Below are 17,211 nucleotides of genomic sequence, written 5' to 3' on the forward strand. Positions count from 1 at the left end.
TAGGATTCAAACAATACTGTAATTATGGCTAGATCGTCGTAATAAAGATCCAGAATATATATACTTTTAAGGGTCTCAGCCGAATATTTCAAGGTGTTACAAACGGAATGACAATATACCCTTTTGATGTTTGTTCATAATATCTGTCTCAATATGGCTCGAATTTTCGCTCATGTGTCTAAAACTTTGTTATGTGATTATTAAATATATGTAAAGCATATTTTAAGGAGCTATTAAAAATATATAAATCTTGAGTTTTTCCAACATGAGAAAACATGAGATGGTATAGGGTATTTAAGATTCGTTTCAGTTACGACATAAACTCATTTAAAATTAACGGTTGAAATGACCAGGGAAAAATAATTTCTTATTGTTAATAATAGAACACAAATACAATACTCATTTAAATTAACGGCAAATCTAATAAGAAAACAATAGTACTATTGTGAATGACGAATAATAAAATAAATATCATATTTTTATCATGCAGTATGGCAAAGCCAAGAATAAATGAAAGTAGAGAGAGAAAAGAGAGAAAGAAGAAATTAAAAAACAAAACAAATATCCGGATACAACAACTAAATTTGATATAAAAAAATTATATTTTTTCAACTGTTATTATCAGTACAAACAGAAAAAAGTGTCAACATATACCGAACAGACTCGGGAGAACAACAACTATACACTCAAAGCAATTGAAAGTTAAGAAAGTCTATTTATTTTTAAGGCCACAACAAACAACGTCTGGGTAACTAGCTAATTAACAAAAACTACATACATTTTACTTGTGCGTACGAAAAAGAGGGAAAAACTAATTAAAAATGGATTATGATGTAAGTTATGAAAGTAATATAAGTTGATGACATTAATAATTCATATTTCGAAATTTTCTTAACAAAAGCCTGTGCCCACTGTTGTGCCAGCTGAGCCTTTAGATGTTGAAGCCGACGTCGCAGCTTTGCGCGCTGCTATGAAGGGTTTTGGCACCGATGAACAAGCCATCATTGATATTTTAACCGCCCGTTCTAATGCACAACGTCAGGTAATAAAGGAAAACTTTTTACGCGAATATGGCCGTGACTTAATAGAAGATTTAAAAAGTGAACTTGGAGGCAAATTTGAAGATGTCATTATTGCTCTCATGCTAACCCCCGTGGAATATTTATGCAAACAATTGCACAAAGCCATGGCGGGCTTGGGTACCAACGAAAGTACACTAGTGGAAATCTTATGTACTAAAAGCAATGAAGAAATGGCTGAAATAGTCAAATGTTATGAAAATATGTATGATCGCCCATTGGCCGAGCATATGTGCAGTGAAACTTCGGGTCACTTTAGACGTCTTTTAACTTTAATTGTTACTGGTGTAAGGGATCCAGCTGGTACTGTTGATACCGAAAAAGCCAGGGAACAAGCTGAGGCTCTCTACAATGCTGGTGAGGCTAAATTGGGTACCGATGAAGAGGTTTTCAATCGCATAATGGCCCATGGTAGTTTTGCTCAATTGCGTTTGGTATTTGAGGAATATAAAAACGTAAGCGGACAGACAATTGAACAGGCTATTAAACATGAAATGAGCGGTGAATTGCATGAAGCTATGATGGCCATAGGTAAGTTATAAAAAAAACCAATAAATTAACTTTAAATACAAAATTTCTCTTGCAGTTGAATGTGTTCAATCGCCCCCCGCCTTCTTTGCAAATCGCCTTTTCAAAGCCATGGACGGTATGGGCACTGATGATACCACTTTAATACGCATTATAGTTTCACGTTCGGAAATTGATTTGGGCAATATTAAAGAAGAATTTGAACGTATTTATAATCGTACTTTAGTTAGTGCTGTAAAGGTAATTGAAAACTGTGGCATGAGCCTTTTAAATATTTGTAATTTAAACTTAATATGTATTTGTGTTCTAGTCGGAAACTTCAGGCGATTTCAAACGTGCTTTGTGTGCCTTAATTGGTGGAGCTTAAATTAATCAATTTTCAATATAAGGAATCTCACTTTTTGGCAGAATATAAATCTCCTAATTATTTGTTTTATTAATTTCCCTATTTAGTAGTGTGCAGCTTTAAACAATGAAATTGTCAAGTATTAACAAATTATATCATGTTGAACCTTATTCTTCTTTAAATAAAAAGTAATGTGGTGTCTTACAAAGTTATTTTTAGTTATTATTTTTTTGTCTTCAAATGTTTATATTTTTTTGATAAACTGTATCTGGAATACCTATTCTATAGGAAAGATTATTTCGAACAGATTTTCTATTTTAAAAATCTTGTGTTGAAAAAATATTCTATAGAAAATGTTGTCTTTTACAAATTTTCTATAGAAAATGTTGTCTTTTACAAATTTTCTATAGAAAATGTTGTCTTACAAATTTTCTATAGAAAATGTTGTCTTTTACAAATTTTCTATAGAAAATGTTGTCTTTTACAAATTTTCTATAGAAAATGTCTTTTACAAATTTTCTATAGAAAATGTTGTCTTTTACAAATTTTCTATAGAAAATGTTGTCTTTTGCAAATTTTCTATAGAAAATGTTGTCTTTTACAAATTTTCTATAGAAAATGTTGTCTTTTACAAATTTTCTATAGAAAATGTTGTCTTTTACAAATTTTCTATAGAAAATGTTGTTTTCTATAAATTTTCTATAGAAAATGTTGTCTTTTACAAATTTTCTATAGAAAATGTTGTCTTTTACAAATTTTCTGTAGAAAATGTTGTTTTCTACAAATTTTCTATAGAAAATGTTGTTTTCTACAAATTTTCTATAGAAAATGTTGTCTTTTACAAGTTTTCTCAGGAAAATGTTGTCTTTTACAAATTTTCTATAGAAAATGTTGTCTTTTACAAATTTTCTATAGAAAATGTTGTCGTTTACAAATTTTCTATAGAAAATGTTGTCGTTTACAAATTTTCTATAGAAAATGTTGTCGTTTAGAAATTTTCTATAGAAAATGTTGTCGTTTACAAATTTTCTATAGAAAATGTTGTCGTTTACAAATTTTCTATAGAAAATGTTGTCGTTTACAAATTTTCTATAGAAAATGTTGTCGTTTACAAATTTTATATAGAAAATGTTGTCTTTTACAAATTTTCTATAGAAAATGTTATTTTTTACAAATTTTCTGTAGAAAATGTTGTTTTTTACAAATTTTCTGTAGAAAATGTTGTATTTAACAAATTTTCTATAGAAAATGTTGTCTTTTACAAATTTTCTATAGAAAATGTTGTCTTTTACAAATTTTCTATAGAAAATGTTGTCTTTTACATGTTTTCTCAGGAAAATGTTGTCTTTTACAAATTTTCTATAGAAAATGTTGTCTTTTACAAATATTCTATAGAAAATGTTGTCTTTTACAAATTTTCTATAGAAAATGTTGTCTTTTACAAATTTTCTATAGAAAATGTTGTCTTTTACAAATTTTCTATAGAAAATGTTGTCTTTTACAAATTTTCTATAGAAAATGTTGTCTTTTACAAATTTTCTATAGAAAATGTTGTCTTTTACAAATTTTCTATAAAAAATGTTGTTTTCTACAAATTTTCTATAGAAAATGTTGTCTTTTACAAGTTTTCTTTAGAAAATATCAACAATTTGTTTATACTTTAAAGAAATAAAATAATTCCCAATAGGAAATCATTTTTTCTTTTGATCAGTAGGCATTACTTAAAGTATAAATTAATTACTCCTAAAGTTATGCTGTTATTTAATTATATTTTTAAGGAATTCGTAAGTAACATTACTATTTAATGAATTCAAAGTTCCCAAAACTAGGCAACACTTATTAGATGTAATAAATACTTTTTATTAAATACTGATTGAAATGGCAACAAATCCTCACATCTGGTAACACTGAGTGAAAAGAAAACTCAAAATACACAAACATTGGGTAAATATGTATGTGTATGAATATTTTTGCGAGAATAACGGTTCTTCATTCAATTTTATTTGGAGATGGTGGTGGGTCGGTAGGCTAATCGCACAAAAATGCAGTGAGAGGACGGAGCACACACCCTTTATTATAGAAAACTGAATGAGTAAAACTGATAAAAGGAAAATCTATAATGAGTACCGGCATAAATATACAAAAAAATCTATACAGGAGAGCTATACGATACATACATATGTTGTATTTTTATGTAAAGGGGAGAGTGCGCCACTCAAACATTTCCAGCTATATTGCGTTATCTATAGAATATGAGTTTTGAATTCTAAATAGAAAGAAATAAACTCAAAACGAATTGAACACATTGTACATACTCGTAAAAATGAAAAGAAATGTGTTCTTTAAATGAATCAATTGAAAATAACAAAAACAACAACCACGAATATACAAAAATTACAAAAAATAAATTATAAATTAAATAAAAATCACAAACTCAGCAGAGGCAATACTGTGTGTTCGACAAAACTAAAGTGACAGTTTATTGAAAAAAGTCGACGCAACCCGGTAGAATAAAACGGAAAATAAAAATTATTTAAAGAAAAAAAATAAATAAAATATTTGTGTAAGCTTTTTTTCTGTAGAAAGAAAACAAAAGCAGCAACTTAAAAAACCCTTAAAATTTTTTAAGAAATTTTGTGTAAAAATCTTCCAAAAATAATGGATTTCGATTCCAAATGTATGCGTGTTTTGGGTACAGCCGCCATTACCATAGTGGGCTATCAATTGGTTACAAAATTCCTACCCTGGTTGTATATTAATATAATTGGTCCTAAATTCTTGGGACCCAAAGTAAATGTTTCACGTTTGGGCAAATGGGCAGGTAGGTTGTTTGTTTGGTTGACGATAAAACTCTTATCATTTGATTGTTGTGTGAAATCTAATTTTATCAAGAAAAAAACATAAAAAATATTATTTTGATAAGGTTTTATCTACGAATTAATGTCATTCGTTTTAAGAAATTATTAAAAATTTATTTTCCAATTTTATTTTAGTAATTACTGGTGCTACCGATGGTATTGGAAAATCCTATGCTAAAGCGGTAAGTTTTATATTGATTATTAACTACAAAATTTGCTCTCTTAAAATACAAATCATGGAATGGATCGAATTATATATTTTAGTATTGGAGTCATTGAAACATTGTAAAATTGAGTAGTATTTTTGTTTATCCTACATCAGGGATGGCAAAATTGATACTATGGTACTTTTTTGATACTATTGGATGTGCAAAAGTACCGTGATACTCCCGAGTCTTATTTGATACTTTCAGGGCTACAATCTCAATATCAGATTATCGTTTAACCGGTAGTAAATCTGTCTGTTAAAATAATTTTTTTGTATGCGAACTTTCAATAAATCGTTTTGAAATAACAAGAGAATTAGAATATGGGGATAAAAGTTTCTTTAAAATTTAAAATACTTTTTAAATTTTTTTTGGCACTTATTCTTGAAAATGCATCAAATAAAAGTTGTAGGCAACAGCTACTAAAGTACTTTATAATTTTAGTAGCTGTTTCTCTTCAATATTATCAGACAAAACCCTGAGACTATGTTAGACGCTTCTATAAGATTATTCGCTGAGTTCGAATGTTACTTCATATTTTCTCCATCACATCTGAAATCTGAGATATTATGTATTGAGTTTTGAGAAATCGAAATTTTTGTCCCTTTTCGAGACATATAACTTTATAACATCATATGGGTACCAGCCCACCCGGGAGTAGTTGGTAAGGAAAGAGCGAATGTAATAGCTTTTGTATTACATTCGGGAGTAGTTGGTAAGGAAAGAGTGAATGTAATAGCTTTAAAGGCGAACGCAAAACCATTCGACGCAACCAAAGCTGAACTAAAAATATGGGTGAGAGAATCCCACCACGAAAATCCTATGGGGGACCCTGATGAGAGCAGGGCAAATGGGCAAGTCTGAAGTTAGTATGATAGTACGTATTCTGAGTGGACAAACTCAGCACATTTATGCAAAATTGGACGTTCGGATTCAGACGTATGTAGAGCATGTGAAGAGGACAGTGAAACTCTGGAGCACTTTCTTTGCCACTGCCAGGCATTCGTCGAAGTTAGATCCAAGTATCTTGGCAGTGATGTTATTCCTGACTAACACTGATTGGAAAATTCTTAGGAATAACGTTCAAGGAACTGAGTTTTGTAATTATGTAATTGCTTTAACTTTCTCGAGTTCCCTTTCCGGTCGATTATTACTTCAACCATTATCCTAAGACTAAATCCAATCCAATTAGTTATTTGATTACTTTTGCCAAAGAGCCATACGTCTTACTATTCTAGAATTGATTAATATGGTCACGGAATCACGGAAATAAATAACTGTGTTACGTTGCAGGGTTCCCTAGAAAAATTGTGCCTCCTCACTAGTGTAAATAACACTCCTCAACGGACTAGTACTGGTTTAAAGCGAATCTAAATATATGGAAAAAGCATACTTCATTTAACATGGTTCTGTCTTAGGTGAGGATCACGAAATCCGTTTATACATTACATTATAGTATTCCTAAAAGATTTTCTGACATTTTCTGAGCATTTTACTGCCAACGTTGTAAGATCTAACAACCGTTTATACATAGCATAAGACTACTCCGCTGCTGAACTACTTAACATGATCTGTTAAGTAGTACAGCAGTAATCCTATAATGTTTACAAGGCCTTGAAAAGGTTAATACAACATTTATATGTAAATTTTGTATATATTCCATTCTTTTTAAAATTCCAAATTTAGCAATGTCATCAGAAGTTTTACATAAATATATAAAAATTTGAAAGCCTCTAAAGAAATGAAGTCCAAATTTTAGATTTAAAATTTCAGAAAAAATGAGGATATATTATTTATAATTATCTGATAAAGGAATTGCAACTCTAACGTTTGTTTTTAGTCTATGTAGATATCTAATTTCATAACAAATAAATCCAATTCTATAAAACTTTGGATCTGTGTACTTTGAGTCTCAACATGTTAATTTCTTTAAATAATTTAAAAAATATATACATACATATAAAATAAAATAGCGCTCACTCATCACTTATTTATAACACGTCAAAGAAAACAGAACCAACGTATACAAAAATTTGTATTTTTATATTAAAAAAATATATTAAAAAACCTACAAATATAGAGGACAGACAATTGACAATTGCATAAAATACAAGTAATATTTATAAAGAACTCGATAGGGCCCTCCAAAAGTTCAATGAATACTAATTTTACTAAATCACTACGAATGAAAGTACATAATAGAAGAAATTATTTAAACTAAACGCACGCGGAAAGAATATTAAAATATAATCGTTTGTACGGACTAACTGATAATGTTATTTACATTAGTATGGTTTATTTTTTAAAAATGTATATTCAATACATTATGTACCCAGCAGTTCGACAAAGAGTCAATGCATACGAAAAAGACAGTAATTTCCACTAATAGTTAACCACCTGGATGATCGTAATTCGTATGTTTTGGGTCATTCATCACGAATGTACCCTTTGTAATCGAGAATGAAGACAGTCGTCACTTTAGTGTCCTCTTTGTAAGCGGGAGCGGAGACAGTCGTCTCTTTACTGTCCTTAAGTAACCTAGAGATTATACTCTTAAAAGTAGTTTTTTTTTGTTGTACATCCGAAAGTAGTTATTACTTTCTACTAATATGCCACCATCTGGTTGACTCAAATTTATATCTTTGGGGTCAATAGTCACATTATTGTCCCATAGTATTCTAGAGAGTAGACACTTGAAATTTTTAAATTTTAGTTCCATTGATATCTTACCACCTGGCTGACTCCAATTCGTATGTTTTTGGACTTTCGTCACAAATAAACTCTTTGTAAACGAGAATGAAGACAGTCGTCACTTTAGTGTCCCCTTTGTAAGCGAGAGCGGAGGCAATCGTCTCTTTACTGTCTTTTTGTAGGGTGTAGAGTGACGATTGACTTCCTCGTAGGACAAGCCCATGTTAAAATGGTTGGTCACCTAGGTAGTCAGGTGGCTAGGGGCCACCACAAGTGGTATTTTAAATGGTCAGTTCGGGACTTTCCCGTCGAACTGCAGGGTATATTTTATACACATACATTTTTGTATAGAAATATGTATGTATTTAAATTGACCGCTATTATCAACAATTTTCAATAACTGCATATTTTGCATGTTACCAGAAAACATTTTGTTTAATAGTGTAAAAATTATTGTTGACACGTAATGAATATATATTGTACATCTATTTATGTGGATTTAAAATTTGGATACATTAACTATTTTCGTCATACCCTTCTAATTCGACTTTCAAACTTAATATTTTACAGTTAATTCGAAATTCTACGATCATTCTGATGATCTTTTATTGCCCCTGACATTTTCAAATACTTCAGATGAAGGCTACCATTTATTACATTAACTGTAAACAGCCCTTGACTAAAAATTCCCTATAAGTGATATTTTACAAAGATTTTTTTTTTTTTGTTTTTGCAAATTTTGTTAATTAATTTTCAAATAAAAAACTATTGTAAATAATCAAGGTCCACTAATAGTTCTGTAAATAATATTTAACTTATACGTACAAGTTCAAATAAAAAATCGTTTACAAAAATAATTACGAATTATTGAGTGTCATTCTGAAGTACACTTTTGTAAAAATTATGCATTTTTTTGCACATTTGTAAAGTAAATTTTTTCTGTAAATATTTACGTAGAAACTTTGACATAATAAAAGAATAAATATTTAGTAAAATAAACAAACTTTGTTAAATAATTGTTTATTTAGTAAAATACTAAATGATTTAATGATAAACTCACCTTAATACTTAATAAGCAAAAATATGGGAAACATGCAATATTAGGTTTCCAATAATATCCCTAAGAAATTGCATTAACTCAAATACTAGTTTGTGTGTCTGTTTGTTAGTTAGTTAGTTAGTTAGTTAGTTAGTTAGTTAGTTAGTTAGTTAGTAAGTTAGGTAGCTAGTTAGTTAGTTAGTTAGTTAGTTAGTTAGTTAGTTAGTTAGTTAGTTAGTGAGTGAGTTGGTTAGTTAGTTAGTTAGTTAGTTAGTTAGTTAGTTAGTTAGTTAGTTAGTTAGTTAGTTAGTTAGTTAGTTAGTTAGTTAATTAGTTAGTTAGTTAGTTAGTTAGTTAGTTAGTTAGTTAGTTAGTTAGTTAGTTAGTTAGTTAGTTAGTTAGTTAGTTAGTTAGTTAGTTAGTTAGTTAGTTAGTTAGTTAGTTAATTAGTTAGTTATTATGTAGTTAGTTAGTAGATTGTAGGCTAGATGGTAGCTTGCTAGCCTGTCAGTCTGGTGGTTGTGGGTTCTATTTAGCGGTCGTATGGTAATTCAGATCTGAGTTCTAGAATTGCGATTGCACCAATTGACTGCATTACTCCGTATAACTGTTTCCAAGTTATGCGTTGTTTGCATTAATTGCTTCCGTTTTACTTACCCCATTGAGGTTATGTTAAATTAAACTAATGGAGATCGTATAATACTATGGATTTATAATTTGTTCGGGGCTCCAACTTCCTTTATGAAGGTATAGGTCAATTGGGGAGCTCTCCCCAACGTGGGATAACCTAGCAATTTAAATGTTTAATACTCGCCAGCGAACTTTAAGAGTCAACAAAACATTAACAAATATCATGAAATTTATAAAATTTCCTTATTTTCCTAGTTGGCCAAAAAGGGTCTGAATGTGGTGCTCATCAGTCGATCTCTTAGTAAATTGGAAACTGTAGCCAAAGAAATTGGTAAGTACTAAATCAACGACTACATTATTTAAAAATTATTATCAACTACGGATTCATTTTTACAGCTGATGCTTACAAAGTTGAGACCAAAATCATTGATGTTGATTTCACCGGAGGTCAGGAAATTTATTCCAAAATTAAACAGAACATTGAAGGTCTGGAAATTGGTGTTTTAGTAAATAATGTGGGGATGAGTTATTCCTATCCTGAATTCTTTGTTGAATTCAGTCAACAGAATCCACAATTCTTAAGAGACATTATATCGGCCAATGTACACTCGGTGCTACAAATGACCGCTTTAATATTGCCACAAATGGTGGAAAGAAAGAAGGGTGCTGTAATAAATATATCATCTACGGCTGGTGTTATACCGAATCCCCTATTAACGGTATATAGTTCTACTAAGGTAAATAAATGAAGACAGAAAAAATAGGTTTTATATTGTTAAAAAAAATGTATATCTTACTTTCAGGCCTTTGTTGACAAATTCAGTGCCGATTTACAAACCGAATATCGTGCTCAAGGCATTGTAGTGCAAAGTATTCAACCCGGTTTTGTGGCCACCAACATGACAAAAATACGCAAAACCAGCGCCTTCGCACCCTCTGCCGATACCTATGTTGCGTCGGCTCTTAAAACTTTAGGCATTGCCGAACGTACCGCTGGATATTTACCGCACACTCTTATGCAAAACGCTCTCAGTGCTATTGCGTGCATTTTCTGTGAACAATTTGCTAGTCAATTAGTATTTAAACAATTACTCAATACCCGCAAACGAGCTTTACGTAATATTGCCAAAAAACAATAGTCAGTCAGTCCACAAAATTATTAATGGGTATCATAAGAGCGGAGACCAAAGAGAAGCTAATTAAAATAATGCATTATAAACATTGTAATTCTTCCTCTAGTAGTTTAATTTAATTTGCATTCAAATTTTAAAGGACTGGGTTTAATTACTAATTTTGTTTTGTTTCTTTAGGTGAAACATTATGTACGTAATATTTATTTAATTTTGCTTTTAAAAAGTGTCATATATTTTTTTTAATAAACAAAACACAATTTTAAAACAGAATTGTAATTAATAGAGTTTAATTAGTAAAAGCATGAGTGAAAGTATTTCTCATGGAAATTGTTGTTAATTTATAGTTAAAAGAAATTTATTTAATAGAAATTTTTGATTGGCTGTGCCGAATCTTATATACCCTTCACCAAGTATGTTTTAAAAAACAGTTTTTATTTATTTTGTATCTCTGCACACATGTCACACATAACATACACACAAACAAATATAAACTGTAGCAGAAAGAAATATTAACCGTTGTACTGTAATACCATCGTCAAACTGTATTACCACCCTCAAACAAATATGAGCTGTATTACAAACATATTACTGCTTTATCTTCTTGTTCTTGTTATACCCACTTAAGTAGATACAAAAAAATACACAGCTGAATAAAACCAAATACATCTTCACACGCACATGTACATCTTTATCCAATTCACAGTGTTGTTGTTGCCTTTTTAACAAAGCATGAAAAAAATGTTGCTTTTTTGATGAAATTTTCAGATGTTGTCTCGGATTTTTGCTCATATTTATAGACCGATTTTGTTGATTTAAAATAGCGATCTTCTCGAAAGCATGTCTAACTGAATTATTGAAGATTCGGATTTGGCCGATATCTGGGGACCTCTAAAAACTGATTTCAACAGACAGACGGACATGGCTTAATCGACTCCGCTATCTATAAGGATCCAGAATATATATACTTTATAGGGTCGGAAAATTATATTATAGAAATTACAAACGGAATGACAAACTTATATATACCCTTCTCACGATAGTGAAGGGTATAAAAATAAATTTAGTTTCATTTTGAATCGAAATTTTTGATTCTAATTAAATTTGTAAATTTTCAATAGAAACTTTTAACTTTTATCATAAATTATTAGTTTCTAATAGAATTTTTTAATTTCCAACAAAAAATATTAATTTCTAATTTATTATTTATTGTTAAATAGAAATTCTTAATTTCTAACAGAAAACAAAGAATATTTTTAGGCATTCACATTACCTTATGATATCATTGTGAATGATTTATTATATTTTAATTTTTTTAATTCCTCATCCCTGAGACTTAAAGATTACTAAAACTAGTCGCTGCCGCTGCGATTTCATAAAACGCAAAAAGTGGCCTTTTCGAATTTTCGGCTTTTGTGTTTTACGAAAAGTTAACTTTTTCATGTTTTTAAAATCGTCTTTTAGACTTATTTTGTTTTTGCTAGACTTTTTTCGAATTTTCCTAACTTTTTTTTATTTATATAAGATTCATGTTTTACAACGACTTTTATTTTTAAAATCGATTTCTTCCTTGTTCTCCTTATTACGACAAAAAAGTCGACTTTGTCTATTTCTAACTAAAGTCGGTTCTTTGTTTACTTAAAGTAGGGTTCTATAGTCGAAAATTCGACTTTTTGTATTTATGAAAAGTTGACTTTTCGACTTTTTGCATTTTATGAAAAGTCGACTTTTCGACTTTTTGCATTTTATGAAAAGTCGACTTTTCGACTTTTTCATTTAATTAAAAGTCGATTTTTCGACTTTTAATATTTTATAAATAGTCGACTTTTCGACTTTTTCCGACTTTTCGACTTTCCTACTTTTTTCGACTTTTCGACTATTTTCGACTTTTTCCGACTTTTTTCGACTATTTTCGACTTTTTTCGACTATTTTCGACTTTTCCGATTTTTTCGACTTTTTACGACTTTTTCCGACTTTTCGACTTTTTTGACTTTTTCCGACTTTTCGACTTTTTTCGACTTTTTTCGACTTTTTTCGACTCTTTCCGACCTTTTTCGACTTTCCGACTTTTATTTACAAAGTCGACTTTTTTCATAGACGATAGTCGAGTTATCGACTTTTTTGAAACCAAATAGTCGACTTTGACGTTATTCGAAAGTCAATTTATAGAACCCTAATTTAAAGTAGTGTTCCATTTTTTTTTGTATTTTATGCAAAGTCGTTTTTTTGACTTTTTTTCAGTTAGTTAAAAGTCAACATTAAACTTTTCGACTTTTAGTATATTGTAAATAGTCGACTTTTCCACTTTTTTCGACTCTTCGACCATTTCAGACTTGTCGACGATTTTCGACTTTTTCCGACTTTTTGACTCTTTCAGACTATTTCGGACTTTTCGACTTTTTTTCGGCTTTTATTTCCAAAGTCGACTTTTCGACTTTTTTCACAGACGATAGTCTGTTTTTTGGAACAAAATGGTCGACTTCGAGCTTTCGACTTTTTTTGACAAAAAGTCGATTGTTCAATTATTCGAAAATAGAACCCTAATTTAAAGTACATATAGAACCCCTAATAAGAAAAAAAGGTATTAAATGAAATGTCAAAAAATTGACATTTCATTAAACACAAAAAAGAAAAACGTAAAAACACGCAACATTTGGAAAAAGTAAGTGCAAATTGGAGGAGTAATTTTTGTTAAAAGTCTTAAAATTAACGAGAAAACAATTAAAAATATTAAACAAATAATAGTTCTAAATACAAACGAAGACTTGTGAATGTTTTTTACACTAAACAAAACTTTATAAAATATAATAATATATAATAAAGAAATGTCACAACTTACGTAATGTTTGATATTTCATTTATTCACCGGATTGTTCTGTTGTTTTTTTTTTCGTTTTTTCATTGCAGATCTTCATGGCAAATATTGTTGCTCAAGTGGCAAAGAAATACGGAGCTGTAATATTTTTTCCTACCTTTACTGCCGCCACTATTTTTGCCGACTGGTCTAATACACAGGCCTGGAAACGTAAACAAAAGGAACTAGCTCAGTCTAAAGAACATTTGAAAAACTAATCTCCATAGAAATATGTTGGGTATCGACAAACGTTATATTTTTGGCGTTTTGCCTTTGCTTGGTTTTGCTATTGGCCACTATTTGGATTTAAAGGAAACCGAACGTATGACCATGTTCAGAGACAAGAGTGCTTTGTATGGTCGTCCTGAGGGCAGACAACAGCCATCATGGTAATCATAATAAAGGTGGAAAAGCAAAACTATCCGTTTAAGATGTAAAAAAAAACTTATGTTTATTTTTAATTTTTAAAAATATATCGATAGAGAACGATATTTTTTTGGAGTGCATTTTCCTTTTTTTTATAGAAGAATAGACTAGAATATAGTAAGGACTATAGACTAAAGACTAGACTACTGTCTGGACTATAAATTATAGTTTGCACTATAAACTAGTATATTTTCTGGACTGCGGATTGGATTATAATATGCAATATAAACTATATTATGCTCAGTACTATATAATATAAACTAAATTCTACAATAAACAATAACACGGCAATTCTTATGGTGGGTATTCGACGTTTTTTGTAATTATATATTCATTCCCGATTTATTATCAAACAGGAACTATAGTTTGACTATACAAACTAGAATAACGTCTGGACTGTAAACTAGACTATAGTGAGAACTTTAGGCTAAGCTATAGTCTAGACTAAAATGTTATCTACAATTCAGACTTGACTATAGTTTGGAATATTATAAACTAGACTATAATCTGAGCTAGAATCTAATATATTCTGGCCTGTAGATTAGAATCTACATTGATGTTAGCTCGGTAAATGTAAAAGAGTTGAGAGCGGCGGAAAAATATAAATTTCTTTATACAATTCACATTTTTTTAATAAAAACAAAATAGTTTAATGTTTCTGTTGAAAGTTTATTTAATTTCTAACACACTATTGTATTTGCAATTTAAAATAGTGCTGAAATTATCAAGTTGGCATACAACATTGGAAGATTTTACAATTGATGTAATTTTTTCCTTCTAAATAAAAGTTAACTAAAGTACATATTTTAGTTTAAGTTATTCGCAACATTGCTTATAATTATTATATAATGACACTCATTTTTGTGTGTTTTTGCACAGCACATTCTATTCAATTATTTTAAGTGTAAAGTATTTCTAAAAGTGTCTATGACCTCAACAATTATAAAAGGAAAATAACTTCCGTCAACAAAAACTATTTTCGTTTAAAATTTTAAGAAAATTTCATCGATTAATTGTTGATGTTTTATTTTATTCGATTAAACGCATTTTTTTTTTGTTTTTGTAGTAATACTAAAATTAACATTTAAGACATAAATTAAAGAAAGATTCGTTTAAAAAGTACATCTCACAAATAATTCATTTTGAAGAATTTAAATAAATTAATAATGAAGACAACAAAAAGAAATAAATGACTCGTCTAACACACATTCTTTTGGGGTAATACATTCATTTTTTAAAATTACTTTTTTATGCTGAGTAGTTTCTGGGTTTTTTGTTTGTTTTAAAAACTTTACTTTTAAGCAGTGGCTATGCCCAAGGCAATGCCTCCAACGAATGCAGTTAAGAAAATGTGTAGATCATTTATTTTGGGACCATTTTCATCGCCAATCAATTTGCTGTACCATTTTTTTGCTAATTTCGACTTGTCCTTCAGCAAGTCCTCAGCACGATCCAATTTACGGTCAACAAATCTTTCGGTCTTGTCAATCCAAGTTTTCTCGTGGCCAGTGACAGCTTCCTCAACTTTATCGGTGACTTTATCCAATTTGCGTGTTATTTTCGACCAATCAATTTCGATGTAGCCTTCTTGATGCGCAATTTCCATTAATATAATTCCACCACCAATGGCGAAAGCAGCAAATTTTCCTACTTTCATGGTGGCGAAACCAGTGGCCCAACCAGTTGAGGCACCTATTAGTATTTGTGAGTAAGCCGAGCGGGAGCTAATGTCACCCAATATCCCTCCCAAAAACTTAGATGCGTCATCCGACATTTTTTCAATGTTTTTATTGGTTTGGTTTTTTTGAGTTTTTGCCCAGTCGCTCATAATATACAAAAGTGATTCACTTTTTGTTTGCTTTTTTTGTGTTATTAATATTATTTAACTGCACACTAATTTTTTTTATCTTGTCTATCCTTTAAGATAATTTTTAGATGACCTAATAAATATGCAATTCGTACTTTTTTTCTGCGGTATAATAAATGCAAACTGATTATAAACTCGTAGTTAGATATTAGATTTTAACGCCGTTAACTTTTTGTTGCAATTAACCTTGGAGTCGGAAAAAATAACGTTGAAATGTAAAAAAGCAGGGTGCATTCATAAGGTGAAGTGAATTTAACAGCTGATAACATATTTTTACAGGTAGAAACAACAAAGTACTCCAGTTGGAGTTGCTACATTCCGAAAAAAGTGGATAATTTTGGGTATAAAGGTTTTTCTTTTTGTAAGGTCAATATAAATGTTTTGACATATATGTAATGTTTTGACATAAGTGTCTACATTGGTTGTTTTTGTTGAATTGGCTTTACCTTTTAAATGCAGACTGTGTAAAAGTTTTCAAGTTTTTAAAACTTATTTCAGAAGAGACTGAAATAAGTTTTAATTTAAACACATTACAATTAACCAATATATCGTCACCTGAAATGCTAAAGTGCGTAACAACACTTTTAAAAATTTAAAACTATTGTTGCTTTAAAATCGTATTTTTACATTTATATTTTGGTCTTTTAGAACGTCTTATATAAAATGCGATAAGTCATTTTAATTAAACATTCAATATATCATTGAATTGGGTGACGTCTATAGTATGGTTTTTAGTATGATTACCAAATTTACAGTGATCGATAGCAGATTACCTAGTTGTAGTCTAAAAAAGTCAAGAAGATAGGTAGTTCTGGGACCGTATGAGGCCACAACTTTCTAGATATCGAGCGTTCGATTAAGGCTGGTTTATTCCAGTTCACTTAGCATGGTTTAAACTCTTCCATAGTGCCGTTTAAAGAGCTTTCATATGAAATCAAACAATCAAATCAAAAGAAGTACAATCATACACAAATGATCAAGGAAACCAAAATATGCAAAATGCATATTTATACCCTACACCACTATAGTGGGGAGGGTATTATACGTTTGTGCTGATGTTTGTAACATACAAAAATATTGGTCCAATACCCACCTTAAAGTATACCGATCAATTCAGAATCATTTTTTGAGTCGATTAAGACATGTCCGTCCGTCCATCTGTCCGGCTGGCTGTCTTGTGCGCAAGGTACAGCCCGCAATTTTCAAGATAATTTGATGAAATTTGGACCAAGCATGTTTTTGGGCACAGGGACGAAGCCTATTGAAAATGGTTGAAATCGGTCCATTATTTCACCTAGCCCCATACAACCGTACCTCCCGATTTGAACTTTTTATGCCATAATTACATCAATTATTCTGCTATCTCTCTAAAAATTGGCACAAATATGTTGTATATAACTATAAATGACACTGCAGATTTTCGTAAGGATCGGCCCTTTTTTAACCCTAGCCCTCATACAAACCCCCTTCAAACAATGTCTTAAACTTCTAAAATTGACTTGTAACCATTTGTATCGCAATGAAACTCAACAAAACTAACTGTTATTTAGATATAT

General features: G+C 30.2%; 5 protein-coding genes across 5 annotated transcripts; 4 read left to right on the plus strand and 1 right to left on the minus strand.

The window, feature by feature from the left end:
- The first annotated feature begins 545 nt into the window (after positions 1–545).
- Positions 546–2,165, plus strand: LOC111687307 (annexin B10-like). The gene is made up of 4 exons (XM_023449738.2): positions 546–833; positions 902–1,610; positions 1,666–1,847; positions 1,918–2,165. The coding sequence occupies exons 1-4, from the start codon at positions 822–824 to the stop codon at positions 1,972–1,974; spliced, it is 960 nt and encodes a 319-aa protein (XP_023305506.2). The 5' UTR covers positions 546–821; the 3' UTR covers positions 1,975–2,165.
- Positions 2,166–4,006: 1,841 nt separating this feature from the next.
- Positions 4,007–10,923, plus strand: LOC111687311 (very-long-chain 3-oxoacyl-CoA reductase-A). Its single transcript, XM_023449741.2, has 5 exons — positions 4,007–4,774; positions 4,947–4,993; positions 9,633–9,708; positions 9,774–10,114; positions 10,181–10,923. Exons 1-5 carry the CDS (start codon positions 4,612–4,614, stop codon positions 10,514–10,516), a joined length of 963 nt encoding a protein of 320 aa, XP_023305509.1. The 5' UTR covers positions 4,007–4,611; the 3' UTR covers positions 10,517–10,923.
- Positions 10,924–13,104: 2,181 nt separating this feature from the next.
- LOC111687314 lies at positions 13,105–13,580 on the plus strand. The gene is made up of 2 exons (XM_023449745.2): positions 13,105–13,170; positions 13,416–13,580. The coding sequence occupies exon 2, from the start codon at positions 13,422–13,424 to the stop codon at positions 13,578–13,580; it is 159 nt and encodes a 52-aa protein (XP_023305513.2). The 5' UTR covers positions 13,105–13,170; positions 13,416–13,421.
- A 13-nt stretch (positions 13,581–13,593) lies between these two features.
- LOC111687313 (NADH dehydrogenase [ubiquinone] 1 beta subcomplex subunit 1) lies at positions 13,594–13,853 on the plus strand. The gene has a single exon (XM_023449744.2). It carries the CDS (start codon positions 13,594–13,596, stop codon positions 13,753–13,755), a length of 162 nt encoding a protein of 53 aa, XP_023305512.1. The 3' UTR covers positions 13,756–13,853.
- Positions 13,854–15,064: 1,211 nt separating this feature from the next.
- Positions 15,065–15,840, minus strand: LOC111687310 (FUN14 domain-containing protein 1). Its single transcript, XM_023449740.2, has one exon. The coding sequence runs from the start codon at positions 15,614–15,616 to the stop codon at positions 15,086–15,088; it is 531 nt and encodes a 176-aa protein (XP_023305508.1). The 5' UTR covers positions 15,617–15,840; the 3' UTR covers positions 15,065–15,085.
- Positions 15,841–17,211: the final 1,371 nt, after the last annotated feature.

This window comes from Lucilia cuprina, chromosome 3, assembly GCF_022045245.1.
Source record: "Lucilia cuprina isolate Lc7/37 chromosome 3, ASM2204524v1, whole genome shotgun sequence".
NCBI classification, from domain to species: Eukaryota; Metazoa; Arthropoda; class Insecta; order Diptera; family Calliphoridae; genus Lucilia; species Lucilia cuprina.

Bases quoted from the DNA above. Each gene is read 5' to 3' on its own strand.
- LOC111687307 (XM_023449738.2), top strand. The intron at 1,611-1,665 runs GTAAGTTATAAA...TTTCTCTTGCAG, and splicing joins TGAAGCTATGATGGCCATAG to TTGAATGTGTTCAATCGCCC. The intron at 1,848-1,917 runs GTAATTGAAAAC...TTTGTGTTCTAG, and splicing joins CTTTAGTTAGTGCTGTAAAG to TCGGAAACTTCAGGCGATTT.
- LOC111687313 (XM_023449744.2), top strand. From the start codon at position 13,594: ATGTTGGGTATCGACAAACGTTATATTTTTGGCGTTTTGCCTTTGCTT.
- LOC111687310 (XM_023449740.2), bottom strand. From the start codon at position 15,616: ATGAGCGACTGGGCAAAAACTCAAAAAAACCAAACCAATAAAAACATT.
- LOC111687314 (XM_023449745.2), top strand. From the start codon at position 13,422: ATGGCAAATATTGTTGCTCAAGTGGCAAAGAAATACGGAGCTGTAATA.
- LOC111687311 (XM_023449741.2), top strand. From the start codon at position 4,612: ATGGATTTCGATTCCAAATGTATGCGTGTTTTGGGTACAGCCGCCATT. The intron at 4,775-4,946 runs GTAGGTTGTTTG...ATTTTATTTTAG, and splicing joins ACGTTTGGGCAAATGGGCAG to TAATTACTGGTGCTACCGAT. The intron at 9,709-9,773 runs GTAAGTACTAAA...TCATTTTTACAG, and splicing joins AACTGTAGCCAAAGAAATTG to CTGATGCTTACAAAGTTGAG.